Below are 17,934 nucleotides of genomic sequence, written 5' to 3' on the forward strand. Positions count from 1 at the left end.
ACACAATATACACGTACACCAAGCACTGTTAAACATGACAAAGTACCGGTGAACAGAGAGAAGAGCGATACACACCTTCTCTCTCCACCAAAGCTACAACACCACTGCCGCTTGCAGCCGCTCAGCTCCAGACGTCACCTAAACCCGGCCCGATATCATGATATTTGTGCATGCGCGGTATTGATGCGGCTTTAGGTGACGTCTCTCAGCTCCCGGTTAACCTCTCGTCCATGGAAAGTCACACAAACCCGAGAGAAATACACCACAGGAAATAAAATGGAAATAATTTAATGTTCCTTCCGCGGCCCGGTACCCTTTGGTCCACGGACCGGTACCGGTCCACGGCCCGGGGGTTGGGGACCACTGCGTTAGATAACGGGCACAACAGTTCAAAGGTTATAGAAATACAGTTGAGTAATCTGGTTTGTTGAACTTAAGAAAATTCCACTGTGGTTTTTAGTACAGTTCAAATGAACATTGTCTGAACCTCCGTGAAACGAGATCGCTTATGTAACAACAGCTACAAACTGTCAGTGTTTTATTTACCGAAAAAAAATTAAACATCCCAAAGTGACACAAAGAAAACGCAAAAAAACTCGAAGTAAAACGTTCCCAGGTTTTAGCAGATACGTGAGAATAAACACAGCAGTATAAATGTGCATCTGTAAAAACATGAGCTTACCTGCTGTCAGGTCCTGTGAAGGTCAAATTAAATTAAAGCAAAGAAAAAAATGAAGTCTGACTCCGGCTGATCGATGGCGAGTCGTGGTAAATATCAACTGTGATGTAATGAATGCCGAGCTCACGCTGGTTGCTTCACGTTTTCAGCCAGAAAATTCTGGAAAAGTCGGTATTGATGTTGCAGTAAATCAAGTTTTTGTTAAAATGAATGCCCGGCTCCTGAAAGCGAGACAGCCTACGCAGCTGGAGATTTATCAAACTGAAAAGTGGCGACGCTTTCAAATGCTTACCCAGCTTCTTCTGGATGCTTTTTCATAATTAGGGTTAGTGGAAACAATTAATTTGGCCATGGTTATGGATCTGTATAATGTCTTGTGAGGTAACGAATGAAGAGCTTGTGGCTTCGAAGTGCTTTCCGCTCACGGGGATTTATTTTTTAATTTTTTTATTTTTTTAAACAGCACACACACACACACACACACACACACACACACACACACCTGATCTCCACTCCGACACTGATATCCTGAATTTAAAACAGACTCTAATTTGTCCGGTCACCGCTGCTACCTTGTGAATTTATTACAGTAAACAAGCATCCAATTAAACCGAGGTCTGCTGAAAATCTGGTGTGCCAGCACTCATAATGAACTTCCTTTTTTTTTTTTTTTTTTTTTGCAAAACGGTCCTTTGATTATATCTTCATCATGCGTCACTAATACATAAATTTAGGATTCAATTCAACCCCATAACTCCGCCCACTCTTTTCCTTACAGGTAGATCTGTATGTATTGTGTGAACCCTGACACTGGAGACTACTGGTTTTTAATTTCTTAAGTAACATTTAGCATGTTGTTTTTTTGATTAAGGCTTCGTTGACATGGCGCTTTGAGCTTTGATGAGCTGTTACTATAGAAACAGTGACGTATTAATAGAAACCTGTGATTTGGAGCCGCACTACTGTCTGAAAATGAGCCAGTTGGGTTTGAGTATTCATCAGTGCTGAAGTATAGATAGAGAGAGAGAGAGAGAGAGAGAGAGAGAGAGAGAGAGAGAGAGAGAGAGAGAGAGAGAGAGCAGTGTTGGACAGGTAGATGGATATTAAATGACAGTGTGAACAGAATGGAAGGGTTATTCCCAGTGATGTCACCTTTAATAAACATGGCCATAAAAATGACTGACCTGCCAGATGGAGTCACAAATCAGCTCTGACCTTGTTTGCTTAACGGCACACTAAACAAACTTAACACACACACACACACACACACACACACACACACACACACACACTTTACATCTGTTTCACACACAGGCATGTCATCCAAACTCAAATGTAAGAAAAAGAAAGCACAACAGGACTTGCCTCTACATACACAACAGCCTCGGTTTTGTTTGCCGTTCTCCTTCTTAACGGTCCTCGACGCCGCACACACTTCTTTTCCTTCCCTGCATGTTTGCGCCAATTTGCAATGTTCTAGCGACGTTCGCTAATTTCCATAACCGCCGCTCTCCTCGGTTGCATGTCGCCTGCTGATTTGCAAAGATTTGTCCTAACGCAAGCCAGTCACGGATTCGCTTCAATCTATGCACAACACCTATCTGAGAATTTACCAGAACACATCTGTGTCCTTTAACTGGATACAACATGCTCTGGATTCATAATTGTTAAAGACCCAGACAGTTGGAACTCAGGGTCGTGTCATTACACCTAAAGATACAGTATTTCTGTTCTATTGGTTTGTTTATTGGGTTCAAAAACAGACCTGAAAAATAACTTAATATTTAAAAAAATAAATTAGTCTTGAAATGATAATATTTAGCACTTTTAAAGACTTTACTAAGCTAAAATAGTCAACTCTGACTAAATTTATAGAGATGCCCGCCCACATTTAGTCAGCCCCGCCCACTTTTAATAATAAAAACAGAAACATTTATAGATAAGGCTGCCTACATTCACGGTTAAGGATAAGCACGTCTACATTTATAGATAAGTTTGATTCTACAGACCACAGATCTACAGACCACACCCACATCTACAGACCCCACCCATAATTACAGGTAAGAATGTTTATAGGTAAGCAAAAGCACATCTATAGTTATGAGTAGGTCTTGTAACAAATATAAGAAATGGTCAAAATAACCACCCATATTTGTAGATATCTCCACCCACATTTACAGGTAAATTACCCTGACTACATTTAAAATAGACCTGTCTTAAATAAGCTAAAAACACCACATATACAGATAAGTATAGCCATATTCACGGGTAAGACTATATCTGCTTACCTTTACTGAAAAGAACGACCCTACAAACATTTATAAATAACCCCGCCTCCATTTTGCAGGTAAGAATAGCTCCACGCTCATTTACAAGTACTGTAAGAATGCCAGCATCCACATTTATGGATAACCCCGCCTTTATTTAATGATATGAATAGCTCCACCCACATTTACAGGTGAGAAAAACCCATCATCATTTAGGTTAGCATAACCCCGCCCACATTTTCAGGTAAGAATAAACCTGCCCATGTTTGTAGGTGAACAAAAGCCTGCTGGTGGGTTCCAGGTAGGATCTGGGTTCTAGGTGTTGACCGTCTCGTTCCACGTGAAATGGAGCTAAACCTCTCATGGTACAACACACAGTACTACAAAAACACATTTGTATTAACAAAGTATTACTCAATGAGGTCATTTATTGATGAAAATATACCTCGGCCAGCTGCCCCAACAGGTTCTGCCATAATACTTGTCTGGGTTATACTTTTGTTATACTTGGAGCGGAGCTCTCAAAACAGGGGTGGGACCCATTTGGATTAGGGGTGTGTTTGTTTTGGTGATTTCTAATGTTAACATTGACTTTCAAACAACGGAGACCCCACCTTTAAGTCCAAGTCCGCCAACATTTTCAGGTTAGATGTATCCCTATCCACATTTAAAGTAAGACTCACTTCTAATACTATTATTACTATTTCTTATTAATTGGATTTTTCATTATTATTATTATTATTATTATTATTATTATTATTATTATTATTATTATTATTGCTATTACTGTTGATATTGTCACCTTCCTCATACCCAATTTTACATTTACATGTTGTCTTGTGTGATACTATTACTGTCCTCATCGTTATTATTGTCATTAGAATGATTTTTGTACACACACACACACACACACACACACACACACACACACACACACACACACACACACGCTTTGTTTTGTTGGTCTTTGTATTTGTATTTTGCATCTAATAAAAAAAAAAAAAAAAAAGCAAGACTCACCTGTATAGATAGATTCAATACTTTATTAAGTAAAAACCTTTGCCTGGAATGACACTGGAAATGGCTTGGGCATGTCCGTTTTTTTAATTCACATCATAATGGACTGCTGGAGTTATTAAATGATACGGTTGGCATGAGCCAGGTGACTCACGGGAAGTTATCTGATAAACTAATGACTCCGCTTCGCTCATTTTCACTTCTTGAACCCCTAATGGGTTCAATACCTCCAAATCCAGAAGAAAGGAACAAAGAATGAATTGAGTATTCTGTCCAACACTTCCCCGTTATACCAAACAACGCCTGGAACAAACGAAACGTGGCCTTTTACAGATGCTAACTCTGCAAGACTTGTTTCCTCAGAGCTGAGAGCGTAAATATGAAACCTGCTTATCTCCAGCTGAAAACGAACACATCCTGCATTCATCGCCAGTGGCAACACAACTAAAGTACAAGGTGGAAATATCAGAGGCAACCACATGATTTATTCATATCGGAGATCAATAACGCCACAAGCAGATCTTTCCTGTGTTCCCCTCTCCTCCTCCTCCACCTCCTCAACTCCTCGGGATGTCATCAATCTTAGCTGACCAACAGTGTTACACCATGTATATTACATTTCCTGCTAAAGAAAGAAAGAAGGAAACAAGAAGGAACTCACGACTGACTCACCTTGAGTTATTACTTTTGGTGTGGCTCAGATCCTGAGAGGATTTAATATGACACCGAACTCCAAGCTCTTTCTTTTTTTTTTCGTTTAGAGCCAAAAGCCTAAAATGAAAAATGTGATTTTTCCAGCACGACACTAAATAAACCCATCACTCAAAGCTTCTATAACAAATAGAAAGTAGGAACAGGAATTAAAACAGTGATGCAATAACTGACATTGACTGTAACATTAATGTTAAAATTGTATTGACAAAAAATGTGGGATAAGAAGCTAGTTTAAACTTTATGGTCCTGTTCACACTGCATGTAAAAGTGGCCCAAATCTGAATTTTTGGGGTCAAGTGACCAGGTCAGACTTCTTCAGGAGTAGTGTGAACACTCAAATCTGGCCCAGATCTGATTTTTTTCAAATCAGATCTGGGCCACTTCCATATGTGGTCCTGAATCAGACCCAAATCTGATTTTTTCCAAGTTTTCGCCAGGCAAAAACGTGACTGGTAACGTGTGTGTTAAGAGTGTTATATAAAGTGGTTACGTGAACCAGCTCATAATGTTTGCATTGAATACATCACATTATAGCATTACATGATATGTTTGCTTGCACCAGATGATACAATACTTCCTCCATAACCTCTCCAACTTTTTAGCGCAACGGCGTGCTGCGTGTGACGTCATTGTTATTGTTCGTTTGCGCATGCGGGTCAGTTCAAAACAGCAAACAGTTCACACTGGTATCTGATATAGGCCACATTTTAAAGGGTAATGTGAACAGCCAAACAAAAAAAAAAAATCAGATCTGAGCAAAATATCCGAATTGAGCATTAAGACTTGCAGTGTGAACGTGGACTAAGTAAACTGACTAGAGGTTTGTATTTATTTATTTATTTATTTATTTATTTGTTTGTTTGTTTGTTTATATTTTATTTCACATAAATAAATGTCAATTCCAGTCAGTAATGTTGTCAGTACTGCTCAGGAGCTTCGACTTTTCAGATTGCGGACATGTCAATGACAATACAGACAGTCGACTATAAGCTCTACGGTTAAATGTAACCCATAATTACACGTGATAACAGTTTGGCTCTCATGTCATCTGTTTTTTTTTCTTTCCAACCAAAATGCGAACACACACACTGTCAAAATAAATAATCTTCAAACTTGTACACACATTTTTTTGTTTACCTGCACTGTATATTATGAGGACTTGGAGTCTTCATAAAGAACATTTTATGACACGCTCAAAAACATTTCTACCTGCGAGACGGGTCTAAAATTTACGGCCCGTCCAAAATTCTAATCAGGAAACTGAAGAGCTGGATTCAGGATTTAGGTTTTGCTGTAAATAAAAAAAAAAAAACAATAAATAAAAAAACAACACAAATGCAAGTCAAAAGCAGGTTTGTTTACACACGACTGTCTCCTGTGAGTGTTTAAGTACTTCTACACTTCTATAATGTACATGTGAAATAAAAATACACTGAACAGAAGCAAGGAGGATGTCACTGTGCTTACAAATGCACTGCCAAATTCCACACACGCAAACACACACACACACACGTATACACAAGCACTTATACACACACAAGGTCCCTCCTGTGGAGAAATGTGTTAGCTGAAATGTCAATCAAGCCCAGGAGGCCACCTGCTGCAGACTGTCTAATGTGTCATTCCAGACATTTACATAAAACAATAATAATATTCGCTCATTATACCGAGCCGTGTGTGTGTGTGTCAATGTGTGTGTCACTGTGTGTCAGTTTGACAGAGAGGAACGAAAAAGAAACAGACTGAGACGGAGACTGTGTGTGTGTGTGTGTGTGTGTGTGTGTGTGTGTGTGTGTGTGTGTGTGTGTGTGTGTGTGTGTATATATGGGTGTGTGTGGTCTAAGGTCATACCAGAGCAGGTGAGTTATTAGTGCAGAACTCGGCTTCACACACACACACACACACACACACACACACAGTGTTAAATTCCCACAAAAGTATAAGTTTGGTGAAAATAAAAGTGACATCATGATGAACATTCCTGGATTTAATAGTCTAAAAAAAATTCTGACAAAATGTAAAATAAAATAAAACATATTGTATAAAGTCGGTTTTACATGCAGAGTAATCAGAAGGACTTCTGTGATGTTGAGCTTTCTCTGCTTGCGATGGAGATTTTTCTCTGCTTGAAGTTGGGAGGAAGAGTGAGGAAGGCAGGATGGAGGCATTTTGGTGGTGATACTGTACTACTGTCAGTTGATCATTAATATAGTGCCATTATTTATGTTACAGCCAGTTCCTGAAGGTTTTACTCCCTGCTCTTTAAAGCCAGGGAGTAAAACCTTCAGGAACTGGCTGTAACATGGAATAAGCCGAGAGACCAAATAATAATAAAGGGTTTGATTGATTTAAAAAGAGCTTTCATCCAAATGAGGTCTAATCCAATCCAGGGTTCGACGTATGACCTGAGGGTTAAGGGTAAGCCTGGGGTAAGTACTGCTGCCCTCAGTACAGTGAGGAGGTGAGGTGAGGTGATCGGTCTTTGTAGTATTATTGCAGTATGTCAGGAATAGGAAAGTAATAAATAATGTGATGAGGCAGAGTTAACGTTACCACACTGAAGGTTTTATTATAACAGTACAAATACCACAAGAGTTTGCTCGTAATTACAAGGGTTTTGTTTCGATGTCATTCATTTCAAACTTCTCAGGCGTCATCGGGCATCGAGGCAGGATACACCATGGACGGAGTGCCAACCCATCACAGGGCACACACACACACACACACTCCCATTCACTCACACATTCACACGCTACGGACAATTTTCCAGAGATGCCAATCAACCTACCATGCATGTCTTTGGACCGGGGGAGGAAACCGGAGTACCCGGAGGAAACCCCCGAGGCACGGGGAGAACATGCAAACTCCACACACACAAGGCAGAGGCAGGAATCGAACCCCGAACCCCAGAGGTGTGAGGTGAATGTGCTAACCATTAAGCCACCGTGCCCCCTTTGTTTCAATACTATATGGATTATTATTGACTTAAATATTTAAATAAACTACGATATCTATTATATTTATTTATTTATTTGTGAAATATTTTTAAGAATCAATTTTATTTAATCTTAGATTATGTGGAGTGCCTCAGAAAATGAAACCACCATCTTCTGACCAATCATTATATAATATATTATTTAGGATTACATTACTGAAAAAAAATCCAGTTCTGTTTACGTTTTTTGTTTTTTTTTGTCTAGCGAACCGACAATTGTTATTGCTTTAGCTTAAAATGCTGCCTACAAATTCTTCCAAAATAAGGACTCTGTTTAGATGACAGCTGTCTACGGATACCTTCCAAATGGGACAGGATTCATCTCAGGAAAAGTAAGGGGAAAAAAGGAAAAGAGAAAAAGACAAACAAATGCCAGGCAGCCTCTTCCTGTGGAGAATGCTGAATAACTATTTGACGTGTTGAAATGTATTGAAAACGGTGCTGTATCCCCGAACATACACCTAGTCCCTGTAAATATATCCCCGATTTGAAGCGAGAGCGATGGAAAATATTTTCTATGGCAGATACAAATTCAACTGAAGACCATTATTTCCAGGCCAGTAAGCACACTGTGGCAGAGTGAAGGTGGTGTTTCTCCTCATGGCTCCTCATTACATGGGTTTAAAGTGTGACTCCTACTGACACATTACACTGTTACTGAACACATCACAGCAGGTGGGCCTGCTGCAGTCTTATCCTGTCACTCTCTCTCTGTGTCTCTCTCTCTGTCTCTCTCTCTCTCTCTCTCGCTCTGTGTGTCGCTCTCCCTCTCTCTCTCTGTCTCTCACTCTCTTTCTCTCTCTCTCTCTGTGTGTCTCTCTCTGTGTGTCTCTCACTCTCTGTCTCTCTCTCTCGCTCTCTCTGTGTCTCTCTCGCTCTCTCTCTGTGTGTCTCGCTCTCCCTCTCTCTCTCTGTGTCTCTGTGTCTCTCTCTCTCTCTCTCTCTCTCTCTCTCTCTCTCTCTCACTCTCTCTCTCTCTGTGTGTGTGTCTCTCTCTCTGACTCTCTCTCTCTGTCTCTCTCTCTCTCTTTCTCTCTCTCTCTCTCTCCCTCTATGTGTGTGTGTCCCTCTCTCTCTCTGTCTCTTCTTAACTGTTGCTCCATTTCCAACTGCCCTTTACCTGCCATTTTCTGGAAGACAGGAAAGACAATTCGAATCGCGCGCTTTATATCTGCTGTAATTGTACTTACTGTATACTGTATACTTACTGTAGGAGTCATCGATCGTTCACCTCCATGCTGGGATTCCAGTACACACTTCACTTACATACCTGACATGATGCAGTGGAGATGGTCAAAAAAGTCTGAGGTTATTATAAAACGTTAATAAATGCAACAATTTGTTTACAAATGAAATTGAATTAGAAAATTATAGATTAAGGTATAAAGGTGAACTGACTGTATTGTGGTTGACTGAGGATTCTAAAACACTGTTAACTGCTGTAATCGGTGATGTTGAGTGAGAATCAGTAGCGATCCTGCAGATATTCAACACTTTCCCAATAATGGAATGAAAAATAGATGCTTCTTGTGTACGTTGTGATTGTTATTGTGTTGGTTTTCAAATTTATTTTTGGCTCCCGTAATTATTGGGGATTCACTCCAAACTGTATAATAAATGAGGTTCACTCCAAACTGTACAACAATTACGATTCACACAAAACTGTACAACAATTAGGGTTCACTCCAAACTTTACAAAAATAGGGTTCACTCAAAACTGCACAACAATTGGGGTTCACTACTGAGGAACGTCCTACTATTTCAACGTTCTGCTAATAAACTAATCCAATCCATCCAGGGCTTATGATGTAGTTGTGCTAAATATTTTTGCACCCATGATTTAAAATGGTTTTGTATTACTAAGGTCGTGAAAACTAGCTTTTTATTTTTACAGTTGTACAGTTTATTTAGTTTTCTTTTAAGGACTCCCAGGTGTCAATTCTTTTTTAACGGTCTGAAAAATTCAGGAAAGTCTTCAGGATAAACTCTAAACTGGTAAACCTCTGTGATGTGAATAAAATAAATTGAATAAAACAGAACACACAAAGACATCAAGACACAATTTTTATTTTTCCACCTTAAATAATTCCAGAAATTTAACTAGAAATGTTACCAAAAACGTCAGAATGTCAGTGTGAAACTCATGTAAAAATGTCGAAATGTCAGTGAGAAACTCGTCTTTTTTATACGTTCCTTATGAATGCGGTAATATAAACAGATTTATAACCATCTATATAAATGTTATATGTATAGATGAATTCATCCATTACTGAAGAAGCATACATTCCATTAATCACACACTAATTAAAGCACTTTCTCTCCGTCTTCTGCCTCGCATTTTCTCAGACATTACAACATCCCTCTCCATCACTCGATCTCTCTTTCCCTGCATCTCTCTCTCTCTCTTTTGTGATGAATCTGCAGGTCGTGAACGTCTCTAATTTAGAGTCAGCCGATACATCTTATCAGCAGGGTTCCCTTTTCTGTCTCCTTCCTTCATCCCTCCATCCGTCTCTCCTTCCTTCTCCCGCAGGCGCAAATGAACAGGAAACTGACAAAGACATCTGACAGCATTCTGAATCGGGCCTCTCATTGACTCAGAGTCGCTCGATAATGAAATCAAGCATCGACTATGAGAAAGCGTGTGAGCTGTGCCCAGCCTGGGCTGTCGTAGCAGAATTATGCGAGGCTCATTTTTAATCCACCCTGGCACAGCAGGAAGTGTGTGTGTTAGTGTGTGTGTGTGTGTTTAAGGAATGCTCTCTTCCTCTGGCTCTGAGCTCCTACTTAATTTAACAGAGCGCCAATTATTGACCGCACCGCCACTTTGAAATCCTTTCCAATTTATTTAAACTGTAAGTGTGTGCTGGCCAAGACCTCAGGCTTTAATTTGCAGGCTAGTGGATCATATATTACTCCACTTAAACTACAGATGAGTGTTCCCCTATTAGAGCACTCTTATAGCCCTCTAATACAAAATTAGGGTTATTTATGTGCTTTATTGTCCAGGGCATAGAGTAAGAAAACTGTGTAATGGTCACCTGATGCTGACTCAATTAGTACTGTTGCCTGTGAGTTACGCACGATTGTGTCCAACTGCCTTAGTCGATCGGTACACCTTTTTCATAAAGTAATTGGTTATTGTTTTCCTGTGTTATGAAATAAAAGCTTTTGATAAACAGTATACAGTGTTTCACATAAGTATTGACTTATACAAAAATATGGCACCATCAACTGGAGATGGGCATCCGGCGGTGAGCTGGTAAAGACCCAGAGAAGCAGGCCAAGATGCCACAGGTTACCCTCGACGTGATGCTACCAACAACATGCTTCACTTTCTGTTTCTGCCTTTTTTTTTTACATCCCTGCCAAATCTCTACCATGACTTTTGACAAACAAGATTTCATATGTCTAAATACTCTCACTGTCCCGGGTCTGGAACGACTTCTCGCAATTGGGCTGTGGATCGTGACAGTTCCTTCTGAGTTGACTGTGGCCGAGTGGCTAATCCCCTCTTTATCTACTCACTGATTTTTATGGACAGTTTCATCTATCCATCCTCTAAACAGCTTATCCTAATGGGTTACAGAGAATCTGGAGTCCATCCCAGGAGACTGAGTGCACAAGGTAGTGTACTTCATGGACAGGATGTCAGTCTATACCAGGGCAACAATTTAAATTGTACAGTATGTAGGGAGCTGAGACATTGTGATACTTTTTATTTCATGGAAAATACATTCTTGAGACGAATCATTCTGTGACTGTGACCTCGACTTAAATAAACCACTCTTTTAGACTCACTTACAAACGTTTAGGGATTTGATAAAACCCCTTTTTTAACTGCTATTAGTAGGTCAATTGGATTAATAATTTGTAACTGCACATCACCACACCACGAACCTAGCAATAAGGTGTCTTTGGGTTAATACCTTTGAAGCAGGTATTTTCATGCCACAAAAGAGTGACGCACTCATAACACAATCACTCTATGTGCACTAAACCGAAAGTATTCAAACTCTATTTGGAACACATCACAGGGTTGAAAAGCACATTTTTCTCTTTATTACAATCCAACTGTTCCTACAGCAGGGTCTAAAACAGTCTTTATAATTTTCCTAGATGACATTTTACCTAACCTCGCCTAACCCTAACCTGCAATCTGTCACTTACTTCTAAAGCTTCTGTCAAATTTATACCACAGTGAGTGATTGAACATTTGGTGTATAATCCCAGTTTTAAACAGGATTCAGGTCAGATGTTTTTACAGGTCAGTATCCCGGTACTCCACTACTCCATCAGGCATCATGTTAAAAAAAAAAAACACCACTGAAGAATAGGTGTGCATCAAGTGTGCCACGTAGTAACACGTAGTGTCTATAAAATGGTAAAACATGAGAGCTTCTAAGAAACAACCTGTTTCTTTATTACCAATCAATAAAATTTAACTCTGAAAGGTTCCTGAACTAGCGCCAACTATTATCTTGACACTAACGCTCCTCCGGGAATTGATCGAGATCGTTGATGTCTCCTAATGGAAACATTAGAATATGTTTCAACTTTTTCCTCTGAGGGAATAAATAATTTTGCTGGTCACAGACGTTTTAGTTAGAAGTCCTTTGGGAAGATTGACTACTAGAAATACTACTGAAAAAAAAAAAGCTGGAAGCATCTAAGTGAAGTGTAAAAAAATAGCATGAATTGTTTGTTGAAAGTGTTGCTCACTGGCTAGCACCTTGTTCATTTCTAAAGGAATCTGATTATCAACAAAACCCTTCACAGAAACAGAAGGACTGAGAAATACAGGCCTCAGTCTTGATAATTAGTCTGTGGTGCACTCTCGCCGGGTGGGAAAGGGCTTTTCTAACGATGTGACAGAAGTCCCTGTGCAGAAATACAGACTCTCTAACAAAGCATGAGTGAGAAATGCCTGTGACACACATGTAATGTGAAGTGCCAAAGACAATGAAGGCCAAGTCTTCCCATGGGGCACTAAAGCAAACACACAATTCCACTCATCCGCAATGGATTACTGAGATTATGGTACTCGTCGTTTAGACTGTGTATGCGTGAGAGAATGTGTTTTGTAAGGCTCAACAAAAGCAATGCGTCTCAATTCAGCTTTGATGCTGACACACAATGTTCAGTTAACGGCTGAAGCTTTCTCAGAGTTATGAAAAGGACAGAAAACCCAGAGCTTTGGAGCCACAAAATGGCTCAGTTGTGTGTACAAATGGAACATATGTTGCCTAAATCGAGGCATCCATTGTTACCACCACATATTATAAATCACAGAATTCATTTCCACTGAGAGCATTTTCCATCTTAAAATAATATTATAGCTTTTTAATGGGGTTCAATGTCCCTTGCCTTTTAGCTAACTCTGTGGCACAGTGCTCATTACCATGCAAGGTCTTTTCCCATGGCAGCAAACTGTCACTCTGACAGGTGTATCCGATTTTTTATGAAAATTGACGCTAATGCGTGGCAACCTTGGCTTGGATGTTGGAGTAGCAGCGTGATAAAAGTTTTGGACTTACTTTGAGTATTCTTCGTTGTCCTGGTCACACCTGGCGTCTTTGTGCTTCTCCCAGTCTTTCCCGTGCTTGCAGGTGGTTAACAAAATCATATCTTCCCCATTATGTATGTGATACAAAGCGTTCCTGGTTTCTGAACCAATTCCTGTGAGGTACCTCTTTCCCTTGAACACAAGAAGGTATTTCCGAGCAGGTGGGACATTGTTGGATGTCAAGTAACCTTTCTCCCCACCTTTCTGGGGGTGCTCTTTGGAAAATAGTGGTATGGACACATCAAAATGGGGCCTGAAGTTCTGAACATCGACGCTAGCCTTGGCCAACATGGCCTGGCCTACATCAAACCCTAAATCCTCAGCATAGTCAGGCCACGTCCCAGAATACAGGTTAAAGATCAGGTGGTTCCTGCCATCATTCCACAGTAGAAGGTTCTGGATCTGAGTTCTAACATCTTGTACATATTGTGGTGAGAGCCTGTCCCTGTCCAGCGTGTCCACACTGAGCACAAAAAGGCACGCCTCACTTGGATCGCTTGTAAAGAACCGAGAGTCCTCAATGGCCGCCAGAATTTTTCTGTAATTTTCAGAAATTCCTGTGACCGTGCTTGTGCCTGGCGGGTACACATAGACACGAAAGGCACCCTGACACCGACCGAAGTCAAAACATGTGTCCATGCGACAGCGGCGGCTCTTGTACATGTTGTTTTGAATCTCGCGCCGTAGCAGCACCAGCGGTCCATACTCTTCTGGTTCCCCATCCTCCAGATACAGGTAGGGTTGCTCGGCATGCGGAAGAATGGCATGAAAATGTGACTCCTCACTATGTGTCTGGAGCTCTGTGGTATGTAGGGTGCAGATGTAGGCGAGCAGCATGGCGCAGACTGCCGCCAATGCCAGCACGTAGCGCTTCTTGGCCTGCATGTGGACTGGCACGGAGAAGCTCAACGCGCCACGAAGACTCTCATATTGGCGCTAGAGCATAGCACCAGGGTATGGGCCGCTGTGAGCAGACGCATACAAACAAAGATTAGCCTAAAATTAAAAAAAGGCTCATTTTACTTGCAAAATTTAAATCCAGTCCATTCTGTGCATAACATTTATAAGCATAGAAGCACTGGAAAAACAGACAGCAATAATCCCTGTGCTGAATTATTATACTGAATTTTTGTACTGAAATAAATTTTACCACATGGAGTTAAGCTCTAAAGTTATTATTTGTGTACGGATTTAAATAAAAATTCAGTATAGGTGCTAATTCAACACCGAGGTGCTGATCTAATTTTTCTACTGATAAGAAACATCAAGAGTGATTTACCTTCCTTTTAAATAGCATTAGATGAACTGTGTTTTTATGGAAATTTTGAAGAAAATTTCAGCTCATGCGTGAAATAAACCTGCAAGGCGCCATATCCCGTTTGCAGCTTGTAGCTGAGAAGTGGCACAGTAACAAAGGTGATGGAAATTGCACGAAACAGTGTGTGAAATTCTTTGTGGAGAAAGTTGGGCGACGGCAGCGCACCTGTTTGAGCGCATATGACGTTAACCAACCTTCAGCTTCGGTCGAGAAGATCCATGCATTATTTAGAGCAAGATAGAGCATTTTCTTAATAGAGTCAGTCTCACTGATATTTGAGACATAAAATATTATTCCCTGAAGGAAAAACTAATAACAGCGCTATAATCCAGATGGAACTCCATTCATGATCCCATGACATCTGGGTCACTATTGTCGAAACGGATTCCTCCCAGGTTAGATAGCTTCGGTTGCTTCAGGATTTTAAAGTGAAGAGCATCATCATGATATCAATCCGGAAAGCTGGCCATTATTCAAATTCTCGACGAGCGAGCACCTCTAATCCTGTACTCTCATCTAACATGTTTTCTGAAACAAATAGTCAAACTTACTCCTCATTCTTACCAGGATGTTATCATGTTATCATACCTACATCTACATGTCATCTGTTTATCCTCTTCACTGATATCTGAGCAGACTTGGACTTCTTTTCAGTTCTGTAACAGCATAAAATTATGAATTCTCTACAAATCCAGTACAAATTAGAACTTTAAAAGGATCTAGAACACTTTAAGGCTTTAAGTTTTTTTTTTTAGTCTAAATCATGCAGATTCAGTGAAACCAGACAATCCTGACAGGACGATAAAACTTCACTGAACTCTGAGAGAAACTTCGCGCCTTTTTTTTCCCGCCAAGAATCCTGTCAGGTATGAGTCCAGTGCCTCCACGCGCTCTTTCGCCGTCTCGCGCGTGTTTATAAACTTTGTTTAACGGCGCCGACACCTGAGCATCTCGCTTCCCTCAGTCACAGCGCGGTCCGTTCGGCGGGGATAAAAATAATTAAAAAAAGATGACGTTAAAACTCCAGTATCCTTGGCGACAAGGCGTGTTTTTATTGACATGCGACAGCCGATGCTTCCGATGTTGTCCTCAGTGACATGAGCGCGCGCGGATGAAACCGAGTATGACTCTGTGCGCGAGCGAAACTGCCTCAGCATCATCCGAGCAAATGTGTTATGGTTCGCCAATCGGGCCAAAAACGTATCCACATGTCATTATGGTGTGCAAGTGGTTCAGAACGTCATCAAATATCAAGAATCGACCAAATTTAGGTCACTTTAACGACATTTATACAACAAAATGACAACAAAACGAATTTAGTGTAATAAAACATTTGTTATATGTGTATCATTTACTTTTCTACTGAGGTACAAATATAGGGAAAGTATTTGATTTTTCTTTGTATTTAATGTTTTCCTTTTTTTTAACTTAATCCATTTTACACCTGAAAAATAAAGAGCTAATACATTCTTTGTATTGTTAAAATGGATTGTCACTTCATAGAGAACTATATGTTACAGGTATATATATATATATATATAAATTTCCTAAATTTTCCCCCCTTAGTGGCATTCTCATGAGCTCTTGTTTCTATAATAACTGCAAATTACACTACATGGCGTCCACTTTTAATAATACACAGATGACAAAATGTGTCTTTATTCGACACGAAAACTCTTGCGAAGTTGTGTTGTGGTTTCTCAATAACTTTGAGTAAAGGTAATGAAAAATAGTTATAATGTGAATGAACTAGTATGTTTCAAGAACATTTCACATCATTAAATGTAACTATAAAAAAAATGAATACTTGACATCGGTGGTGAATAGCATAGCCATAAAATTATAAATATTATGGTTGCATTTCATATCTGCTCTGCTTTGGGTTGCTTATATGGTTAGCTTCTTTATCTTAAGAATGATAACTATAATAAAATTCCAATTTTTTTTTCAAAACTGATCGTATTTACTTTATTTGCAAATTTGAGCATGCTGAGAATAACAAAACTGTATGAAATTAAACAATTGTCTTTTTTTTATGATACTTTCATTGTAGTGTTAATATTTACTCAGTCTCCTGTGTTCAATAATATCCTCAGGATGTGGATGGAGTAGAGGATGGTATCAGTGGCATTAGTGCTGTGATCTGGGAGCTAATGATGCCATCTAGAGGTTTACTGTGTAACTGAGCAGACTTGGGGGGAAAAGTTCTGGTTGTCTGCAGAGTAGCAAATCTTTATCTACTCTATTGATCAGTGCACACAGTTTTGCTAATGAACGTTCTAATTATACACTGCCACTCAAAGATATTGAACACCTGGAGTTTTATTTGAGCTGATTCACTACTAATGAAGAATGAGAAGTTAATATGGGAAAACATTAAACATGTGTTTTAACATTAAACGATTCTTTTTCTAGAAGCCAAAAAAAAATAATTTCATTTGGATCGAAAAGGGTTGAGAACTTTTCGGTTAAACTAACCGAAGCTAGTGTGATTTTTAGATGAACAATGTATTAGTAGTATCAATTTACAGTGTGGAGGGTGCATGGTGGCTTAGTGGTTAGCACGTTTGCCTCACACCTCAAGGGCTGGGGGTTCAATTCCCTCCTCCACCTTGTGTGTGTGGAGTTTGCATGTTCTCCCCGTGCCTCGGGGGTTTCCTCCGGGTACTCTGGTTTTCTCCCCCGGTCCAAAGACATGCATGGTAGGTTGATTGGCATCTCTGTCCGCAGTGTGTGAGTGAATGAGAGTGTGTGTGCCCTGCGATGGGTTGGCACTCCGTCCAGTGTGTATCATGCGTTGATGCCCGATGACGCCTGAGATAGGCACAGGCTCTCCGTTACCCGAGAAGTTCGGATAAGCGGTAGAAAATGATTGAATGAATTTACAGTGTAGATAATTAGGTATGGAATTAAACCTGACACTGACCACATTGTCCTATAAAAGCACACAGCAATTTGCCATTTGTATTAAAAAATAAACACGTGACACTTTTCTTATGTAACATCCAGGTAATTATTGTCTGTTATCACTTCATTCAAAGCAGATAAAAATAAGTTCTCTCAACAAGCTAACAAGTCTGTAGTGTTCCTTGGGCTGATGAACAAAATATTTACATTACCTGTTAATTGTGTTAGATTTAGTTGCTGTGTTGGAGAAATTGTTTAAATGAGAGAGAGTGTGTCAGTGTTGTAGGTTTGTAATTCAGAATTGTTGAATAGTCTGAGCAGTGTGTAATGAGCAGTGTGTAATGGTATCTGTGTGTGTGTCTGTGTGTGTGTGTGTGTGTGTGTGTGTGTGTGTGTGTGTGTGTGTGTGTGTGTGTGTGTGTGTGTGTGTGTGTGTGTGTGTGTGTGTGTGCTGGAGTGTAAATCTCATTT

At 40.0% G+C, this 17,934-nt stretch overlaps 1 protein-coding gene across 1 annotated transcript in view; it reads right to left on the bottom strand.

Moving 5' to 3' along the window:
• LOC113654795 (exostosin-1) overlaps nt 1–15,699 on the bottom strand; it is a 148,371-nt gene extending 132,672 nt beyond the window's left edge. The window contains exons 1-3 of the mRNA XM_047819066.1: nt 15,375–15,699; nt 14,518–15,212; nt 13,210–14,202 (exon numbers count right to left, since the gene is read on the bottom strand). Coding sequence (XP_047675022.1) covers nt 13,210–14,123 — 914 coding nt within the window. The 5' untranslated portion in view covers nt 14,124–14,202; nt 14,518–15,212; nt 15,375–15,699. The remainder of the gene's footprint in view (nt 1–13,209; nt 14,203–14,517; nt 15,213–15,374) is intronic.
• Between the last annotated feature and the right edge of the window lie 2,235 nt (nt 15,700–17,934).

Source organism: Tachysurus fulvidraco, chromosome 9, assembly GCF_022655615.1.
Source record: "Tachysurus fulvidraco isolate hzauxx_2018 chromosome 9, HZAU_PFXX_2.0, whole genome shotgun sequence".
Taxonomy (NCBI): Eukaryota; Metazoa; Chordata; class Actinopteri; order Siluriformes; family Bagridae; genus Tachysurus; species Tachysurus fulvidraco.